The 18,939-nt window shown below is 40.7% G+C and overlaps 1 protein-coding gene across 4 annotated transcripts; it reads right to left on the bottom strand.

Moving 5' to 3' along the window:
- Positions 1 to 178: 178 nt before the first annotated feature.
- On the bottom strand, positions 179 to 18,549 carry CNOT8 (CCR4-NOT transcription complex subunit 8). 4 transcript variants are annotated; one of them, XM_004737749.3, is made up of 7 exons: positions 18,297 to 18,549; positions 10,658 to 10,841; positions 9,302 to 9,495; positions 5,213 to 5,374; positions 4,524 to 4,668; positions 3,698 to 3,808; positions 179 to 1,693 (listed from the first exon to the last, which is right to left on the bottom strand). In XM_004737749.3, exons 2-7 carry the CDS (start codon positions 10,772 to 10,774, stop codon positions 1,544 to 1,546), a joined length of 879 nt encoding a protein of 292 aa, XP_004737806.1. In that variant the 5' UTR covers positions 10,775 to 10,841; positions 18,297 to 18,549; the 3' UTR covers positions 179 to 1,543. The 4 variants fall into 4 exon arrangements, with proteins under 4 accessions (XP_004737806.1, XP_004737805.1, XP_004737803.1 ...); XM_004737748.3 differs by lacking the exon at positions 18,297 to 18,549 and adding an exon at positions 18,124 to 18,240; XM_004737746.3 differs by lacking the exon at positions 18,297 to 18,549 and adding an exon at positions 17,414 to 17,705 and having other exon boundaries at positions 10,658 to 10,809.
- Positions 18,550 to 18,939: the final 390 nt, after the last annotated feature.

Here is an 18,939-nt window from a genome sequence, read left to right as displayed (position 1 = left end):
AAATAAATAAAATCTTTAAAGAGCAACTTCCAAGAAAGTGAGACATTTTATATGCAAGCCAACTTGTGGGATATGGAGACAAGAGTTTGGGGGCAGGTGAGATGCTTCTAATCACTGATTGCAAACAGCTATCTTCTACAGTGAGCAATTAATAGCAATGAAAGATCAAACCTTCATGCCAGTGGTTAAAAAGAAATCTTTATTTTACAAAATTAAAAACATAAATAATATTTACAAGCATCTTAAATACCAGCTTATAATACTTGACATTTTTGAATCATGTGAAATTGAGTTTTCCATAAGCTTTTAAAATGTAAGAATATTCATCCACTTCAGTGAGTTACCAGTTTTCATATTTCAAAGGGGTTTTTGGTTTTTCTAAATTGTCCGTACTGTAGTCATTCAAAAAACAATATAATGTACTTTTTAAATGACTAGTTTAAGGAGAAAAAAAAAATCACAGTCCTGAGCTTCCTACCCCAGTTGTGGGATATTACTCCAAGAGAACTCTAACCAAATTCCTTACTGCCCTGTTTACATGTACCACTATTAACTTTTCAAAGACTCACATTCCTGGTACTCACATAATCAGTCTCCCTAACTTCTCCTCAGGTTTGCCAAAAGGAAAAGCAGGGAGAACAAAGAGACGTGGAAAAATACAAAAGACCATGTGAAATCGCATTACTGAAAATATAAGAGTTATGGTCCAAAATTCTGATCTTAATTCGTTCAGGAACAAATATAGGATATTTTATTATATTAAGACTTAAAATGATTGCAAATGATAGACATGTGACAGCAAATCTCAGTGGCACAATGGAACACAGACTTAAAGACACATAAAGTGGTTAACTTAATACCCATTATCAATTCTGGAGTTCCTCATGAATAAAGGGTAAACAGATTCAGAAGAATTTTGTTTTTAATAAAAGTTTTCATTATCTGGTCTTCAAAATTTCAGCACTGAGTAATTCATTTCCACATAATAGCATATAATGAAAGACTAACAAAGTGTGAGGAAAGCAAGGACTAGAGAAAGGTTCAAAAAAAAAAAAAAAAGAAGGAAAAGACATCTATAAACCAATTCACAAAACACCCATTTTGTTCCACTTTCCCTGGAAACCCTCAGCTCAGCTGAGAATCCCATCAAAAAGTCTTCATCCTCAGAGAGCAGCAAGACTTAAAAAAAAAAGGATGACAACAGATAAAGAGTTATATATATATTTTACTAGTCTTTCTGACTTGTCCTGGATATTTAAAAAGGTGTCAAATGAGCCATGGATGCTGGTGGCAGGAAGCAATTGGAGGCAGGCTTGGGGATGAGGAATAGGGAAGACTTGTTTACAAATTCAGAGTCAACTCCCCTCTTCTGGATCTAAAATAAAGACACCTTTTGTCTTCAATACAACAAAAGTCTTTCAACGCGGATGGTAAGTACAGTTTGCTCAAAAGAAGCGTTTTCTCTTGGGGAGGAAGGGAAGTACACAGTCAGCAGAGAAGCACCACTCTGGGATCAGGCCCGCCCTACAGAGCCTCGACACCATCACTGTTGCATGTTGTTGATGATAGCCAGAATGCTCATCTTCTCCTGGGCAGAGTCCACATCCTCATTCTGCTTCTGGGCCACTCCTGTGCCTAGGCCATAGAGCCGCCCACAGTATTTGGCATCATCAATACTGTCCTCAAAAAACAACTGCGGGATAGGACAGAGAACCCATGGTGAGAATCCCGCCAGGAGTTATGCCAAGTCTCAACACTACTACGTCAGCACCTCCCAGCCGTCTCCAAGCCCTGACGATCTACCCAACTAGGAAGTAACTTCATAAAGAAAGGCTCCAAGTCTCTCCTCTTACATAGTCTTTTCATGCTCCCTTCTTAATATATAGGCTCTCCTTTCTGAGCAGACTTTGACTCTCCAAGAGATCTTCTACTGCCAGGATCTGTGGGCTGCTGCCACTGTTTAGTACAACCATCTCCATCTCCTCCCTTCTCTTTAACAAGCAGTGCAGTGCTTAGGAGCTTGGGCTCTACACTCTGTGTGATCTTCCAACTCTCCTTCAGCCACAGTTCCCTATCTAGAAAATGGGCCAATAGGAGGCCTTTACAAGTGAGAGAGTGAATATTACACACTTTGGTAGGGTACCTCAACCCTGGCCCTACTGGGCAGAGCAATTCCTTGTTGGGGGTGGGGTGGGGGTGGTGGCATGAAGGGAGCTGTCCAGTGTACTGTAGTACTGAAGAATGTTTAGCAATGTCCCTGGCTGGTAAAGGGCCGCCCCTCTGCTTCTCCAGACTGTGACAACCAAAAATGTCTCCAGCCATTGCCTAAGCAACCTCGGGGGAGCATGCCACCAGCTTTGTTCTTCTTTCTCAGGACTTCTATAGTTCCACACAAATTATAAGATCATTGTTCTACTTCTGTGAAAAATGCCACTGGAATTTTGATAGAGACTGCACCGAATCTCTAAGACTGCTTTGGGAAGTACAGACATTTTCAGAATATATATTCTTCCAGGGGCGCCTGGATGGCTCAGTTGGTTAAGCATGTGCTTTCAGCTCAGGTCATGATCCCAGGGTCCTGGGACTCCGCCCTACGTTGGGCTCCCTGCTCAGTCAGGAGTTTCCTTCTCCCTCTCTCTCTCTCAAATGGATAAAATCTTTTTTTTAAAAAAATGGATATTAATTCTTCCAATTCATGAACCCTAAGTATCTTTCCATTTATTTGTGTCTTCTTCTGTTTCTTTCATCAATGCCTTATAATTTTCAGGTACAGGTCTTTTATCTTCTTGGTTAAAGTGGTTCCTAGGTACTTTATTGTTTTTGATGCAGTTGTAAATGGGATTCTTTCTTAACTTCTTTCTGACAGCTCATTATTAATATACAGAAACACAAGGTATTTGTATACTGATTTTGTATCTTGAAATTTTACTGAATTCATTTACTCTAAGAGCTTCTTGGTGGACTCTTTTGAGTTTTCTATATATGATATCATGCCATCTGAAAACAGTGAGTTTTACTTCCTCCGTTTTAATCTGGATCCCCTGTATTTCTTGTGCTTGCCTAATTACTCTGGCTAGGACTTCCAATACTATGTTGAATAAAAGTGGAAAGAATGGGCATGCTTGTGTTGTTCCTGATTTTAGAGGAAAACCTTTCAGCTTATCATGGAATATGCTGGTTGCAGACATTTGACAACTCACAGAACGTAAGCATAAAATAAGTGAGTGTACAAATGTGTCCACATTAGAGAAATCAGAAGAAAAACAAATTACAACAAGAATGAGAACTGCAGGGGCCCCCGGGTGGCTCAGTGGGTTAAAGCCTCTGCCTTCGGCTCAGGTCATGATCCCAGGGTCCTGGGATCAAGCCCCGCATCAGGCTCTCTGCTCAGCAGGGAGCCTGCTTCCTCCTCTCTCTCTCTGCCTGCTTCTCTGCCTACTTGTGATCTCTGTCTGTCAAATAAATAAATAAAATCTTTAAAAAAAAGAATGAGAACTGCAAAGAACACCAAGTATATGTCTAGGCTTGAATAAGCTGAGGGAGCCTCCACTTCAGGATAACTTTGCCTCCCAAACTGCATATAATATACTGAACATTAACAAACAAACAAAACAACTACTTTCAAAGTGATCAACTTCCATCAGAACTATAAATTTTCAACAAATCTCAGCCCACAAAGATAACCCACCTCCCTTACCTCTTTCATCCTGAAGAACGCCATTCCTGTCAGCAGCGAGTCTGAGCCTGCCTGGTGTTGCCTTCCAATTCTCTGCAAATCCAACTGATCAGCAACTTCCTGAAGACCACCCTGCAAATGTAAAGAAAACAGAGTATTTCAGACGCACCCCTCCTCTACTGAATCAACAAGTCCACTTTTTAGTTTAATTCTTTTGGTGATGACAAGTGGGAACAGGTCATTTACTAAGGCCTTACCCCAGCAATATCCCCTTTTTAACCCTCCAAAAAATACACTGTGTTATATTTCACTTTTCATTCCTTCCTTTTACATATCATTAATTTTATCAGACCTCTCCCCCATTTTAAAGTCCTAATGGCTATAAAACAAGATTGAGGAAATAGTAAATACCAATCCAATTCTAGACAGAAAATCTCTTATGTCAACAACTTACTAGGGTGCTGAGTTCTTGAACTATCTAGGGTTAAGAACCTCTGAGTCTGGTACACTACAGACCCCATCCCTAACAAACTACATACACACCTCATGCCGCCAACTATTTCACTAGGTTTGTGAGCCCTACGTGACAAATGCCTCCCCCAGAATAAGAGAAGCAGAGGGCTCCCTTCATCCCCAGATTAAATACATTCACCACACAAATCCCTGTGCCAATCAGCTCTACATACACCCACTTCAGTACAATGCTGGCACCCAGAAGGCACTGAAGAATGCGTAAGGAGCAATAAATAATAATAGTAATTTAATTTCTAAAAATAGTGATAAAGCAAAATGACAAGCCTGTTTTGTCTTTTTTGTTGCTATTTATATTAAGAAAAATATTGTGTACCTTAAGATTTTTGCAGCTCTTCATCAGGTATTTCACATCATAAATGGACGGGAAAAAAAGGTTCAGAATATGAAAGAATTCATGTTCCTCTTCTGGCAAACGAGAATCCGTAAGTAACTTTACCATGTAGCCAAAATCATAGCCACTACAGAAGAGAATGAGGCAATGAGCTGAAAAAGCAGCAATTACCAGGCCCCCAAGTTCAACTGCTTTATTTCTCAAAACTTAATGGTGCTACCTTGTAACTTTCAGTTTTCCATAATCTATCCTACTGTAATCTGAACTTTCCCTCAAATACCAACAAACCAGACTAAGATGAGAGACTTACTTACAAGAGAACCCAAGGGGTTACAAATATGGGTTTTATTCATCATAAACTACAGGCCAGCCACTTACAGGACAAGAAAAAGATGATCAAGTGCTTTGATCCTCCCCACCCTCCATCCTTCCACCTGGAATGTACCTACTGATAGCCAGCCACATGACAGAGCCCAGTACTGTGTGAAACAAACCAGTATAAGCTCCAAAGTCTTTTTTGAAACACTGAAACATGGTTAAGTTACCATCTACTCCGTAACTGCCAATAGGTAGTTTAAAAAAAAAAAACAGCCAATAGAACTACAGCAATAACTTATGAATGCAATTTCCTATTCCCGAAGCAAGGGAAATACACATTAACTGGGACTGACCTATGAAACGAAAGCCATTTGACGTTGTCACAGAGAACCACCCCTGATGTCATAAGCAGCTCTGCAAAGTGCAATGTGTCAATCCCTTCCTCTTCATGCTTCTGAAATTGCAGTCCAGAGTTAGCGAGGAGATCTATGGAATCCTGGGAGTACATGTCCTCTCTAAAAAAGAAGGTATTCACTTCTTAATCTAAGAGAAGTAGAGGGCAGCAATATTAACATCACCTTGTAATTACAGAATGAGTATTCTTGAAATGCTTTCATAATTTAGTAACAGATCAAATCATTCTTTCCAGTATTCCAGCAAGCATGCAAAGTAGATAATCTCATCTCTGTGGCTGATAGAAAAGTGAGACTTTCCCCCACAAAATAAATGTCTTAATTATAAAAGACCCACATTTCTCCCATTATTTATAGAAAAAGAGAATCAACCAATACAAAAATACTTAAAATACCAGAAAACTTTTTAAAATGTCCTTGTAATATTATATCATAGAAACAACTGCTAATAACTCAGTTTATATATCCTTGAAGGCTATTTTCTCTACATACACATACACAACTCCAGTCTTATATCTACATAGCACAGACCATCTTTCCAGACCAATGCTCAGAGATATACCACATCCTTTGCAACTCTGGCATAATATTCCCCTGCAAAGATACACCCATCAATTTAAACAGAGGAATATTCATAATACCACATATCACAACAGTAGGAAAATAAATTATGTAACTCCTTTCCCACTAGATTTCACTGTTATTTCACTTCTTCTTCACATAAACTTAGGACAAACAACTAGGAAAAGAAAAATGCAATCTTAATTTTTTTCCTATTAAATTAAAACCAGTGTTGAATCATTCTGTTTTCTTTCACCTAAAATAAGCATTGTTTTAAACACACACATAAACTCTTACACTAACAAACTCTTATTTTCCTTTGTGTATTAATTACCATTAAGGCATAAATAACAGGCTTTGAAAATGGACTGGGGAAAAAACGTAATTAAAGGAGAGATCCAGATCATCTCCCCAAATTATTCCTGAAACTGAAATCTCCAAAGCAGATGAACAATCAAAAAATTATTCCTGAGCTATCAAATGCTCCTGGTGCTGTTAAATAAAGCAGTACTTGAGTACTGTGACCCAATCAGAATTACACTAAAACTACCTCATATAATTAGCAAAATGATAGTCTCCCCAAAATTCTCCCCTCAAAAAATTACATCTTCCCAGGGCACCTGAGTGGCTTTCAGTTAAGCATTCAACTTCTTATTTCGGCTCCAGCCATGATCTCAGGGTCTGAAATCAAGCCTGACATCAGACTATGCACTAACTCCAGACTCCCTCTATTCCTCCCCAATCCTCCCCCACACTCACAAGCACACTTTCTCATGTGCTCACTCTCTTAAAAAAAAAAAAAAATTACATCGTCATCAAAAAATTAAAAACAGAACTACCAAATGATCCAGCAATCCCACTTCTGGGTCTATATCCCAGAAGAATGAAAAGCACGGTCATGAATGCGTTTGCACATCCGTGTTTATAGCAGCACTACTCCCAACAGTCAAGAGGTGGAAATAACTTAATGTCCATCAGTGAATGAACAGATAAAAATATGTGTTCTAGGGGGCCTGGGTGGCTCACTGGGTTAAGCCTCTGCATTCGGCTCGGGTCATGATCTCAGGGTCCTGGAATCAAGCCCCACGTTGGGCTCTCAGCTCAGTGGGGAGCCTGCTTCCCCCTCTCTCTGCCACTGCTCTGCCTACTTGTGATATCTGTCTATCCAATAATAAATAAAGTCTTAAAAAAAATGTGGTCTACTATACAACAGAATATTATTCAGTCTTTGCTATAGTCTATGCCACAACATGGATGAACCTTAAGGATATCATGCTATGTGAAATACACCAGTCACAAAATGACAAGTATTTTATGTTTCCACTTATATGAGGGAGCTAAAATATTCAAATTCATAGAAACAAAAAGCAGTATGGTGGTTCATCAAGATCTGGGGAAGAAGAAAAAATTGTTTAATGGGTAGAGAGTGCCAGATTTGAAGATGAGAAAGTTCTGGGGGTCTGCTTCACAACAACGCAAACATACTTCAACACTACTGAAGTGTGGACTTAAAAACGGTTGAGATGGTAAATTTTGTGTTTTTTATCACCCTTTTAAAACATCAAAATTCCCTTCAGTTTCAATTACCCTTAATTAACATCAATTCCTTATTTCCTTTTTTCTTCTATTATGAAAGATAATAATAATCCTGTTTTACACATAAGGAAGGTAAAATTACTAACCCCAAATGACCCAGCTAAAAATGGCAGAATTTTTAGCAATTTATCTCCTAACTGGAGAATTAACTTTTTCATTTTGAAAAGACTTATTGAGTATGTATTTCACATACTAAACATTTACTCATTTAAAGTATACACTTCTGGGATATCTGGGTGGCTCAGTTAGTTAGGCATCTGCCTTCGGCTCAGGTCATGATCCCAGGTCCTAGGATCAAGCCCTGCATCGCACTCCCTGCTCAGCGGAGAACCTGCTTCTCCCTCTACCTGCCCCTCTACCTATGATTTCTCTCTCTCTCTTTCTCCCTCTCTCTCTCTTTCTCGGATAAATAAATAAACCCTTTAAAAAAGAAAATCAAGTAGGGACACCTGGGTGGCTCAGTCCTTGAGCATCCGCCTTTGGCTCAAGTCATGATCCCAAGGTCCTGGGACTGAACAGGCTTCCCTGCTCATCGGAAAGCCTGCTTCTCCCTCTCCCCCTCTCCCTGCTTGTATTCACTTTCTTGCTTTCTCTGTCAAATTAAAAAAAAAAAAAAATCTTAAAAAAATAAATATAAATAAATAAATAAATAACGTATGCACTTCAGGGTGTCTGGGAGGCAGTCAGTTAAATGACTGACTCTTGATTTCGGCTCAGGTCATGATCTCAGGGTCATGAGATGTGTCAGGTTCTACTCTCTACAGAGTCTGCTTGTGACTTTTTCCCTCTTCTGCTACCCCTCCACCCCCAACTCTATACTCTGTCTCTCAAATAAATCTTTTTTAAAAACTTAAAAAATAAAGTATGCAATTTAATCACCTTTAGAATTTTCAGAATTGTGCAACAACCACCACAGTCAATTATAAACCATTTCATCACCTCAAAAACAAAACCCATACCCATTATGCAATCAATCCCCAGTATCCCATAATCTCACCACCACCTACACCCTGGACAACCACTAAACCTATTCTAACTCTATCAGTTTGCCTATTTTGAACATTTCCTATAAAAATAATCCTATAATAAGTGGTTTTTTGTTTCTGGCTTCTTTTCCTTAGCATGTTTTCAAAGCACATCAATGTACAACATATATTACTACCTCTTTCCTTTTACTGTCCAAAAACATAGTATGGATATACCATATTTATTTTATCCATTCATCAGTTCACAGACATTTGGACTGTTTCCACTTTGGGACCTTTATAAATAATGCTGTTATGAATACTCCCATACAAGTTTTTATATAAAAGTGTGTTTTCATTTCTCTTGGGTATATGCCTAGAAGTGGAATTGCTGGGTCACATGGTAACTCTACGTTTAACCTTTTGATAAACTGCCTATTTTCCAAAGAGGCTACATCATTCTACTTTCCCAACAGCAATATAACAAGGCTTTTAATTTCTCTACACCCTTACGAACATTTGTTGTGTCTTTTTTATTACAGCCATCTAATGGGTATAAAGTGGTATCTCACTGTAGTTTTGATTTGCATTTCCCTCATGACTAGTGATGGTGACCATCTTTTGATGGGTTTATTAGCCATATCTATATGTTCTTGGGAGAAATGTCTATTCAGATCTAATGCCCATTTTCAACTGGATTATCTTTTTATTGTTGGCCTATAAGAGTTCTTTAAGAGGGACTTTACTTTCTGAGATTCCTTATTCCATTGTCTACTTGACTGCTGTGTCCAATCCTTACTTGGTTTCAATGGAAATAAAACTTCATATTAATAAAAAGTCAGAAATCGCAGTCTGCACAAATGTGGTAGATCTAAGAATAACACTGAGAAATGTTTCAGACACTTACGTAAGGTTAAATTTGAAGTTGAACTGCCAAGTGTTGATTCCAGAAGGATATTCTCCCTTTTCATTTGTGAATGTAAGGCCCAGCTGGATAATTTTTAGAAGGTCAACATTACACCGTAAAAGCTGATACTGGTAATCTATGGAACTACGAAATTCACCAATTGGTCGTACCACAACACCTGGAAATTCTGTGTCCTAGAAAAGTAAAAGGTCTCTCATCATAAGGTTTCACAAAAGGATGCTGAGAATTGGTAATTCATAAATAAAAATTTTATCTTAATTTATAAAAGTTATGTGACAAGACCCAAGCTTGGGCACAAGTATTAAAATACTAATCTCATTGATACCTACACAAGGAGTACTAGAATCATTAAGTTTTGGGCAGCAAATTGGAAATTCTAGGCACGATGTGAGTAAGAACAGATGATAACTATAGATTAAGAACATTCTATATTCATATACAGTGAATTTTTAAAAGTTTAGGTTTAGGGATGCCTGTGTGGCTCAGTACGTTAAACCGCTGCCTTCAGCTAACGTCATGATCTCAGGGTCCTGGGATCAAGCCCCAGTTCAGGCTCTCTGCTCAGCGGGGAGCCTGCTTCTCTCTCATGCTCCCTCTGTGCACTCACTCCCTCTCTAATAAATAAATAAAATCTTAAAAAAAAAAAAAGTTTTGTTTGAGAACATGTATAAATAAAAATACAAATATAGGGAAAGGAAATAGCTATTCAGAAGAAAACAATAGCTACATTTACCGTGAGTAAAAAGCCTGGAACAAGATCACAGACAGTTTTAAATATGAGGCTAAAGACTTACTGCTTATGAGTAATGCAGATTAGAGCAAACTAGACAGTACATGCCTCCTCTAGAAGAGGCCCTCAATATCACCATGACACACATCTGCCTCTCCAGCCACTCAAAAACACAGAAGAATGTGGATCCTGTAATGCCAGATCTTCCCATTTTTTTCCAGAGATGTCAGAAATCTGGACTTTAAAAGAGATCTCTTAATTATTACATGGTGATAGTTAATTTTTAAAAACCATTTTTAAACACTGTCAAATTCACCCTATCTGCAGGACAGGACAGACCTGCCCTATGGACTGACATAACTTCTGCCTTAAAAACAATGAAACACAAAGTAACATTACAAAAAAAAAAAAAAAAAAAAAAACCTAAGATATTATAGGTTACATCCCTCTCAGACACACTGGCTACCATGTTTTATAAAAGCATCACAACCTTCCACCAAGTTTAATTTACCATGGGTTAGTATAATCCTTTCTTTCAAAATCTCACATTGAACATTCCCTAAGTCCATAGTAGAAGGTGAGTCAAACAGAGCAGAGCTCTTTACCATAGCAATATAACTGTAACTGAGCACAATTTCTCGGATCTTCCTCATCTCTTCTTCTAGATTGCTGGCCCAGACTTCACAGATAACTTGGCTATTCTCCACAAGTGCTGCAGGCATCTTGAAGAAATTTGGTAAGTCACTTTCAGCTGACTCTGTAAGAGGGTAAGCCGTTGGTTGATCTGATCTAGATTCAAAAACATATTTTGAAATCACACAAATTTCACTGGGATAATGTCAACAAAACAAAGATTTAAAAAAAAATCACTTCATCAGTTTAAGCTAAAACATTAAGACAATTTACATTCATTCTTCAGTTTATAAGGTGGGGAAATTTGCCTTTGTCAAGACAAAGACACACAGACACACACACACACATTTCTTTAACCCAAAGAAACTATAATTAAGAAATCTGAAGAAACTGGGGTGCCTGGCTGGCTCAGTTGGTATAGCATGTGACTCGTGATCTCAGGGTTATAAGTTTCAGACCCATGCTGGATGTAGAGATTACTTAAAAATAAAATCTTTTAAAAAAAGGAAAGAAATAAATCTGAAGAAACTTTTGCCCAAGCTGCCCTTTAGCACAGAAGTGAAACCATTACCTTAAATCAGTATTTGAGTCCTTTTCAGACTATCTAAAGATTAAAATAGGCCCTAAACTCTCACATGTAAGTGTTAACAACTACATTGTGAATATGGTCATGGGACTCCTCCCTCTGCCCCCGATAAAAGGGGAAATTCTTTTTCTCCACAATCCAAAAGTCATATATAAACTAAAGACAATTAAGTAACTTAATATAGTGCCTCTTTAGATCTGTGCAAATAGATCATGAAGTGAGGGATTTAAGTGGTAAAAACCAACCCCACTTGCTAATTTGAAACTTTAACCACCAGAATGAAAGAATTGGAATTATTAGTGTCTACTTTTAAACACATAATAATAGAAAGAAACTAAGCCATTCAACAAAAGGAACAGAGAAGATGGCAAGTATAAATAATTCAACTAGAAAGCATAATATGAGTTTAGTGCATATTCTGGGAGGAAACTATGGAGGGGCACAGTATTCTGCAAGATAAAACTCAACATGATTCAGCTTCAGAGTAATGCTGTTATTATAATAATGAGATGCTTAGTTACAAAAAGACCAAAAGGAGCTTATCATAATGGCCTTTATTTATAAAGGTGAACCCACCACATGCACCCTCAACGTAAGAGTGGGCTCCAGTACACAGATATATATTCAAAGGAAAATTCCTAGAAATAGTAAAATGAATCTTTGCTTCCTACTTTCAAGACAGGCAGATGCCAATGATAAGAATCTAGATCAAAACAAAACTGTCATCCTCAAATGTCATCATTTCTCTGAGAAAATTCTGAGAAACTGATCTTTTGGTTTGTCAGCAACCCTGAAAGATCCCATTTATTTAAGTACTCAGATGTTTCTCTGGAATTATAATATACTGACTATAATTACTCTGAAACTGAAGGAGACAGTGGTTAAGTTCCTAACAAATATGGGTGGATACTTCTCAAAAACAGAATCCATTTCTTCTCATTTCAGTCCTGTACATGATGGGCTTGCAAATGAATAAAAACATCCAACAAGGGCAAAAGTTCAAACTGGGTATGGAATAAATCCCACGATATAATCATAATTAAGAAAATGTTAGGACTCTGATTAGATTATAAACTGTGTTTAAGATTTTCCCCTGCAAGAGGGCACAAAGCCATTTCTCTGCCCATTAATGTTAAATCAGTACCACTCCACTTCCTTATTTTTCTAACTTAAACAATGCATTTCCTTTTTGGTGTCATTTCAAGCACTACCATAAACTACTTTAGAGGAAGTGGGTATGACTGTGAAGACATTTCCATAAAAGCAAAGCACCAAAAAGGACCCAAGCAAAAAAAATGCCTTAGGTCTCAAAGCAGAAAAAAGCAGGCTTATAAAGAAGACAATTGGGTATTTACACTAAATTCTTAGAACCAGGCTCCCTAGTAAAGCAGCTCTTAAGCTTATGTCAAAAGAACTCAGGAAATATCCTGAAGAGGCTCCCTCTGGTCGAAGATATATAAAAGATAAACATATATAAAAGATTATAGGGGGGCCTGGGTGGCTCAGTGGGTTAAAGCCTCTGCCTTCGGCTCAGGTCATGATCCCAGAGTCCTGGGATCAGGCCCCACATCGGGTTCTCTGCTCAGCAGGGAGCCTGCTTCCCTCTCTCTCTCTGCCTGCCTCTCTGTCTACTTGCGATCTCTGTCAAATAAATAAATAAAATCTTAAAAAAAAAAAAAAGATTATAATAAACACCATTATGAATAGTTACTACAATCAATGTCTTCAAACTTCTAAGACAGTGCACTATGAACTCATGGATTTTTTTTTTTAAGATTTTATTTATTTATTTATTTTAAGATTTTTTATTTATTTATTTGACAGAGAGAGAAATCCTAAAGGAAAGTTTCCTTTAATAGAAGTTATAAAGCGGGGCACCTGGGTGGCTCAGTGGTTTGGGCTGCTGCCTTCGGCTTGGGTCATGATCTCAGGGTCCTGGGATCGAGCCCCGCATCGGGCTCTCTGCTCCGCAGGAAGCCTGCTTCCCTCTCTCTCTCTCTCTCTGCCTGCCTCTCTGCCTACTTGTGATCTCTGTCTGTCAAATAAATAAATAAAATCTTTAAAAAAAAAAAAATAGAAGTTATAAAGCTAACGAATACAGAATGATAGATTATCAGTTTTGTGGATCCTGAAGAATTCACAGATCTGGGCAATAATCATACTGGCATCCATATGGAATATTCAGAAAAGGGAAATCTATAAAGGCAGAAAGTAGACTATAGCAATGGAATGGGAACAGACATTAACCGTAAATGGCATGAGGTTATCTTACCGAGGTGAGGGAAAGGTTACCAAACTCAACTACCTGATTACTGCACAACTCCATAAATCTACTAAAAATCTCTGTACTCTAGTTTTACAGTACTTAAATTATACTTCAATAAAGTTGTTAAAATATCACAATGGCTGTAATAACCACAGAAAGAGACAACTAGGTATTATGCGCCTCCTGACAGAACACATCACCACTATGAATTACATGGGTCAAAAAAAAAAAATCTAACTTGAGGTGTGCCTGGTTGGCTCAGTCAGTTAAGTGTTCCACTCTTGATTTCGGCTCAGGTCATGATCTCAGAGTCCTGGCATCCAACCCTGCAGCAGGCTCTGTGCTCATCAGGAATTCTACTTGGGATTCTCTGCCTTTCCCTCTGTTCTCACTCGCTCCCCTGCCTCATGCCCCATGTGCTCATGCTATCTCTCTAAAATAAATAAAATATTTTTTTAAAAAATCTAACTTGAATCTGATCAAACCTCTAGACCAATTTACAGGAAATAAAGAGGACAGAGTAACATGTTAAATGACACAATAGGAAGGCAATCAGCAAAATCCAGAAACTACTGTGGGAAACTACAGGAAAACCCAGCTTCTTCAACAACTGCAAGAAATAAAAATAAAAGACTCTCAATAGACTTATCAATCAATCAAAATTTACAGACCCTAAATAGATCTTTAAACTGTTAGAATTTTTTTTTAAAAGTGACATTTTCAAGACAAAAGTCTGAACAATGGCTGATTTTGGTTTATTGGATGGGGGTTTTGCTTTTCTTTTTGGTGTTACATTATCATGGGTTTTTTAAAAAAGAGTCCTTATCTTTTAGAGATAATGTGACACGGATATAGGTGGGCAAGATATGAAATGTGGAGTTCTATTTCAAAATTAACAATGGAGAAAACTTACAACTTTGTACAGTTCCTTCCTCTACATTTTACAGATAAGTGAAATTCAGAGACATAAGTTTTATTTTTTTTTTAAGATTTTTATTTATTTGACAGAGACAGTGAGAGAAGGAACACAAGCAGAGTCCCATCCAGGGCTTGATCCCAGAACTCTGGGACCATGTCCTGAGCCAAAGGCAGAGACTTAAAGAACAAGCCATCACCCAGGAGCCCCAGAGACATTAATTTGAAAAGGCACTATCATGACTCCATTTCCAAGAAAAATTTTTTAAAAAGCTAAGCAAGGGGTGCCTGGGTGGCTCAGTGAGTTAAAGCCTCTGCCTTCGGCTGGGGTCATGATCCCAGGGTCCTGGGATGGAGCTGCGCATGGGGCTCTCTGCTCAGCCCCTCTCTGTCAATACCTGCCTCTCTGCCTACTTGTGATCTCTGTCTGTCAAATAAATAAATAAAATCTTAAAATATGTGTGTGTGTGTGTATACATATAAAATATGTACATGTACATATAAAATATACACATATTTTATATACATATTTTTATATATGTATAAATATAAATGCATGTGTGTGTATACACATATAAAATATATATTAAAAAAAAAAACTGGGGCACCTGGGTGGCTCAGTGGGTTAGGCCTCTGCCTTCAGCTCAGGTCATGATCTCAGGGTCCTGGGATCAAGCCACATGTCGGGCTCTTTGCTTGGCAGGGAGCCTGCTTCCCCCTGTCTCCGCCTACTTGTGATCTCTCTCTCTTGTCAAATAAATGAATAAAATCTAAATAAATAACTAAATAAATAAATAAATAAACTAAGCCATGGGTGCCTGGGTGGCTCAACCAGTTGGGCGTCTGCCTTTGGCTCAGGTCCTGATCCCAAAGTCCTGGGATCAAGCACCATACTGTCATCTGTCGCTGCTCAGCAAGGAGTTTGCTTCTCCCTCTCCCTCTCCCCCTCTTGCAGCTTGTGCACTCTCTCTCTCCTAAATAAAACCTTAAAAAAACAAAAATCTAAGCTACTTTCAAAAAGCTAACCCTTGTTACACGTATGTAATAAATATGGAACACAAGTACAGACCACTGGCAAAAATATGTAAGACATCCTCACACCAAACCCTCATCTAGGAAAATTGTCAGGAAATTGCTTGCAATTTCAAAATGTAGTGCCACTCAAAAATTTAAAAGGAATCACATTATGCACATTTAGCTTAGCATAAACTACTAAATATGCTAGGCAAAAAGGAGAGAAATAATAAATGATACCAGTTTTGCCTGCCACTTTCCACTCAGTGAGCACAGGCTCCAGAAGAATCACGAACACACTGTTCTCCTTAGTTATTCTTTCTCCTTTTAAGCCTCTTAGTGCCAGCTGCGCACAGTACACTTCACAATACGAAGGGACTACCCCATTCAAATATGTTTATGTGTGCAATAAAGCCCCTAAAGGCAAGCTAATTAATTACCTGAGTTGCAACCAGAGAAAGAGTAACAAGTTTGAAGGTTGAAGGAAACACTGTGCTAGAATTACTGAGAAACAGAATGTCTATCTATAACTTTAAACCTTCCTAAGGAATTTTTAAGGATAACTATGATCACATGCAAAGTTTCCCTCACAGGCTGACATTAAACCTTGACTCCCACTTGAGTTACTCCACTCTATGACAATCTACCACACCAGCTACTCCTCTATATGAAAGCAAAAAACAAGTACTGATACCCATACTGGAGGAGTTACTCCACTGTATGAAAATCTGACTACCACACGAGCTACCCTACTCCACTCCATAAGAAAGCAAAAAACAAGCACTGATACCTGCTGTTTCGACTGTTCAAGAAGAAAAGATCACACACAGGAATTACTAAGGTCCCTGCCTTGTGCTGATCTGCAGTAAAATCTGTGCAGATCGCTCTTGCTAACCTATAGTGTAAACTCCAAAACAAAGCTCCTATTTACCCAGGAAAGCTCTAAAGTGCAACGACGAATAAAGCCAACTGAAAGCCTTCTCTGCAAGCAATCCAGAGTACCAGGTCTTGCTTAGGAAAAGAAAGTTGGGGTTTTCCGGGTTTTTTTTTTTTTTTTTAAGTTTAAGCCTAAGGATGCAAGGAAACAACATCACTTCCCCATTCCGAGAACTGAACAAAGGCTTTGCCGCGCAATGATAAAATGGAAAAGGAAGTAGGAGCAAGTTAGAAGAAATGGCACAGCAGCTTGAAAGAGGGTCCTCTCTATACATCGTCGCGGCGGCCCTCGCCGTCCTCCATCACTCCCGCCCCCAAAACATTGTCCAAGCACAACTACCATGGACTGAACCGCAGTTCAACCAGTTCTTTAAAACCAACCATGCGGTCCAGGCCTCCAGAGCAATAACTATGGTTCATAAACACAGAACGGCAAGGAAAAGTTGTGGGGCCAAAAGAACCGAGAAGCGAGAGGCCCGGAAGGATCCAAATTGTCCTCCTCCTTACACAGCCTCCTATCATCATTCTCTTCCCGTTCTCGATCACCCTTCCTCTCCAAACAACACTCATCCCGCCCCTTCCCTTGTAGCCACCTTTATTTCCCCCGAAGAAAAGACATTACAATTGTAGGCTTTCAGGCCAGAAAGACCTACATTCGGACCCATGCCACCAACTAGCTGCGTGGCTTTGCATAAGTTACTTAAGCCCTCCGGTGCCTCAGTTTTCCTATCTTGTAAAATGGGTTCAATAACATACACCTCGGAGAACTGTAGTGGAGGATAAAAAAATGAAGCATATAAAGTGCTTTATATAAAGTCCTGGCACATAACACTAGAATATTATTACTGTGTGCTAGTGATTGGTATTATTACCACTATTCGATGGGCCTCTTTCTCTTCTTACACCCCCTTCCCCTCACTCACGCCCCCATTCCCCTTCTTCCCACAGGTCCCCGATGGCCTCCTACACTCTCATCTCACGCTCCTCTCCGGTAAGCGCAAGCCCGCTTACCCTGAGTAGCTGGGCCCGCAAAGCGCAGGCTTGCGGGCTGGCGGGTAGAGTCCCCCGGGAGCGGCGGCAGCGGCGGCGGCGGCAGCGGCCCCTGACCCGGCGCTCTTTTCCTGCCCCGGATCTGCTCCGGGAATCGAGCGGGCCAGCGAGATGGGCGCCCTCGTGCCCAGAGCGGCCTTACGCACTGCCCACCTAAAAACCTGGCCGAACCACTCTACCCATTGGATCCTCCCGACTCGCCTGCTCCTTTATCGTCACTCCAGACACGCGCGCGCGCGCGCGCACCTGGTCAAGCCTGCTCCACCCCTTTTGCGCGCCCCGGAGACTCTGTGCGTGTTCAACCAACCCGAGCTCGCGGGAGAAACGCGCAGGCGCAAATCCAAGAGGGCGCCCGGAAAGCAGAGAGGCGGGGCGGCCTCGCCAGACGCAAGCGGAACGCGACCGGTGCTCGGCTCAGTTCAGTTCGCAACAACACACAGTTTCGGTTCTCCTTCCGCGCGCCCAAAGGAGGGGCGTGGCCTAGAACAAGCCCCCGCTTGGGGGCGTGGTCGAGACCCAAAGGCCGAGGATGGGGCGTGGAAGTTCAGACCAAATCCCTCAAACTGTAACGTCCTCGCCACCCTGCTTTGATGGGCCGTTAAAGTCGTTGACGGGAGAGGATCCTCACCCCCTTCCCTGTACTAATGCAGCTCCCTGGACCCCTCACTTACAAAACGTTTATCTCTCGGCTTCCTTTCTGGCAGACAATTGGTTGGGGGTGGGGCAGCACCCCAAACCGAGTCTGGGTGACGTCCGGCGAGGCCCGCCTCCCTCCTGTCGGCCTCACAGAGAAGGCGAGCAGCGTTACCACAGCAACCGGCCCGCCGGGGCCTGCTCGACTTACAAAGAAGACGCGGCCTCGGGTGGGGAAGGAGCCCGGCCTCTGAGGAGCTCGGGGGCGGCGGGCGCTAGGAAGGCGCTGCACGTTTTCCTTGCGAGAGCCCTGGGCTTGGGCTGGGCTTAGGAGCCCCTGGAGCCTCCATCCGTTCCCGCGATCCTCTGAATCCTGCGTGGACAGAGGGCGGTTTGCCAGCGCCTGTCCTCGGCAGCATTTGAGCCGGGCAGCCTCGGCCGCAGCGGGGCCTCGCGTTGTCCCGCAGTGACGAAGAGGACAAAGCACTGACTTCCCGCACGCAGCTCTCTATCCTCTCCCGCGAGAGCGCCACGCTGTCTGCGACAGGTGCGGGTCGGCCCAAAGCAGCGGTCTAGCCATACCCTAGGTGCCTTCGCTTGAAGGGGGCTGTTGGTAGCTGGATAGCAAATATCCAAGCTACTAGACCTCCTTGTTTTTAAACGTTGCCTCCTAAGGGGATTTTGAAAAATCCTGCCTCCATTTCCAAGGCTGGAGGCAGAGCAGGCCTTCAGTGGCAATTTCACGGGATTCCCAATATTTATCCTCTGGGGAGATGAACTCCCACCTCCCCTCCGCAGAGTAGAGCATCAGGTTTCTGAACCCCACTCTCCTTCTCCCCTCCAGTGTCTGTCTG

This window comes from Mustela putorius, unplaced genomic scaffold, assembly GCF_011764305.1.
Source record: "Mustela putorius furo isolate JIRA1106 unplaced genomic scaffold, ASM1176430v1.1 tig00000407_pilon_pilon_pilon, whole genome shotgun sequence".
Taxonomy (NCBI): Eukaryota; Metazoa; Chordata; class Mammalia; order Carnivora; family Mustelidae; genus Mustela; species Mustela putorius.
The sequence above is the reverse complement of the archived record's forward strand: the minus strand, read 5'-3'. Positions and strand labels throughout refer to the sequence as shown.

Excerpts from the sequence above, each read along its gene's own strand:
- CNOT8 (XM_004737749.3), bottom strand. The coding sequence starts at position 10,774 with ATGCCTGCAGCACTTGTGGAGAATAGCCAAGTTATCTGTGAAGTCTGG. Across the intron at positions 5,375-9,301 it reads AACTTCAAATTTAACCTTAC|AGAGGACATGTACTCCCAGG; the intron begins GTAAGTGTCTGA and ends CTTCTTTTTTAG. Across the intron at positions 1,694-3,697 it reads CGTTCTTCAGGATGAAAGAG|TTGTTTTTTGAGGACAGTAT; the intron begins GTAAGGGAGGTG and ends CCTATCCCGCAG.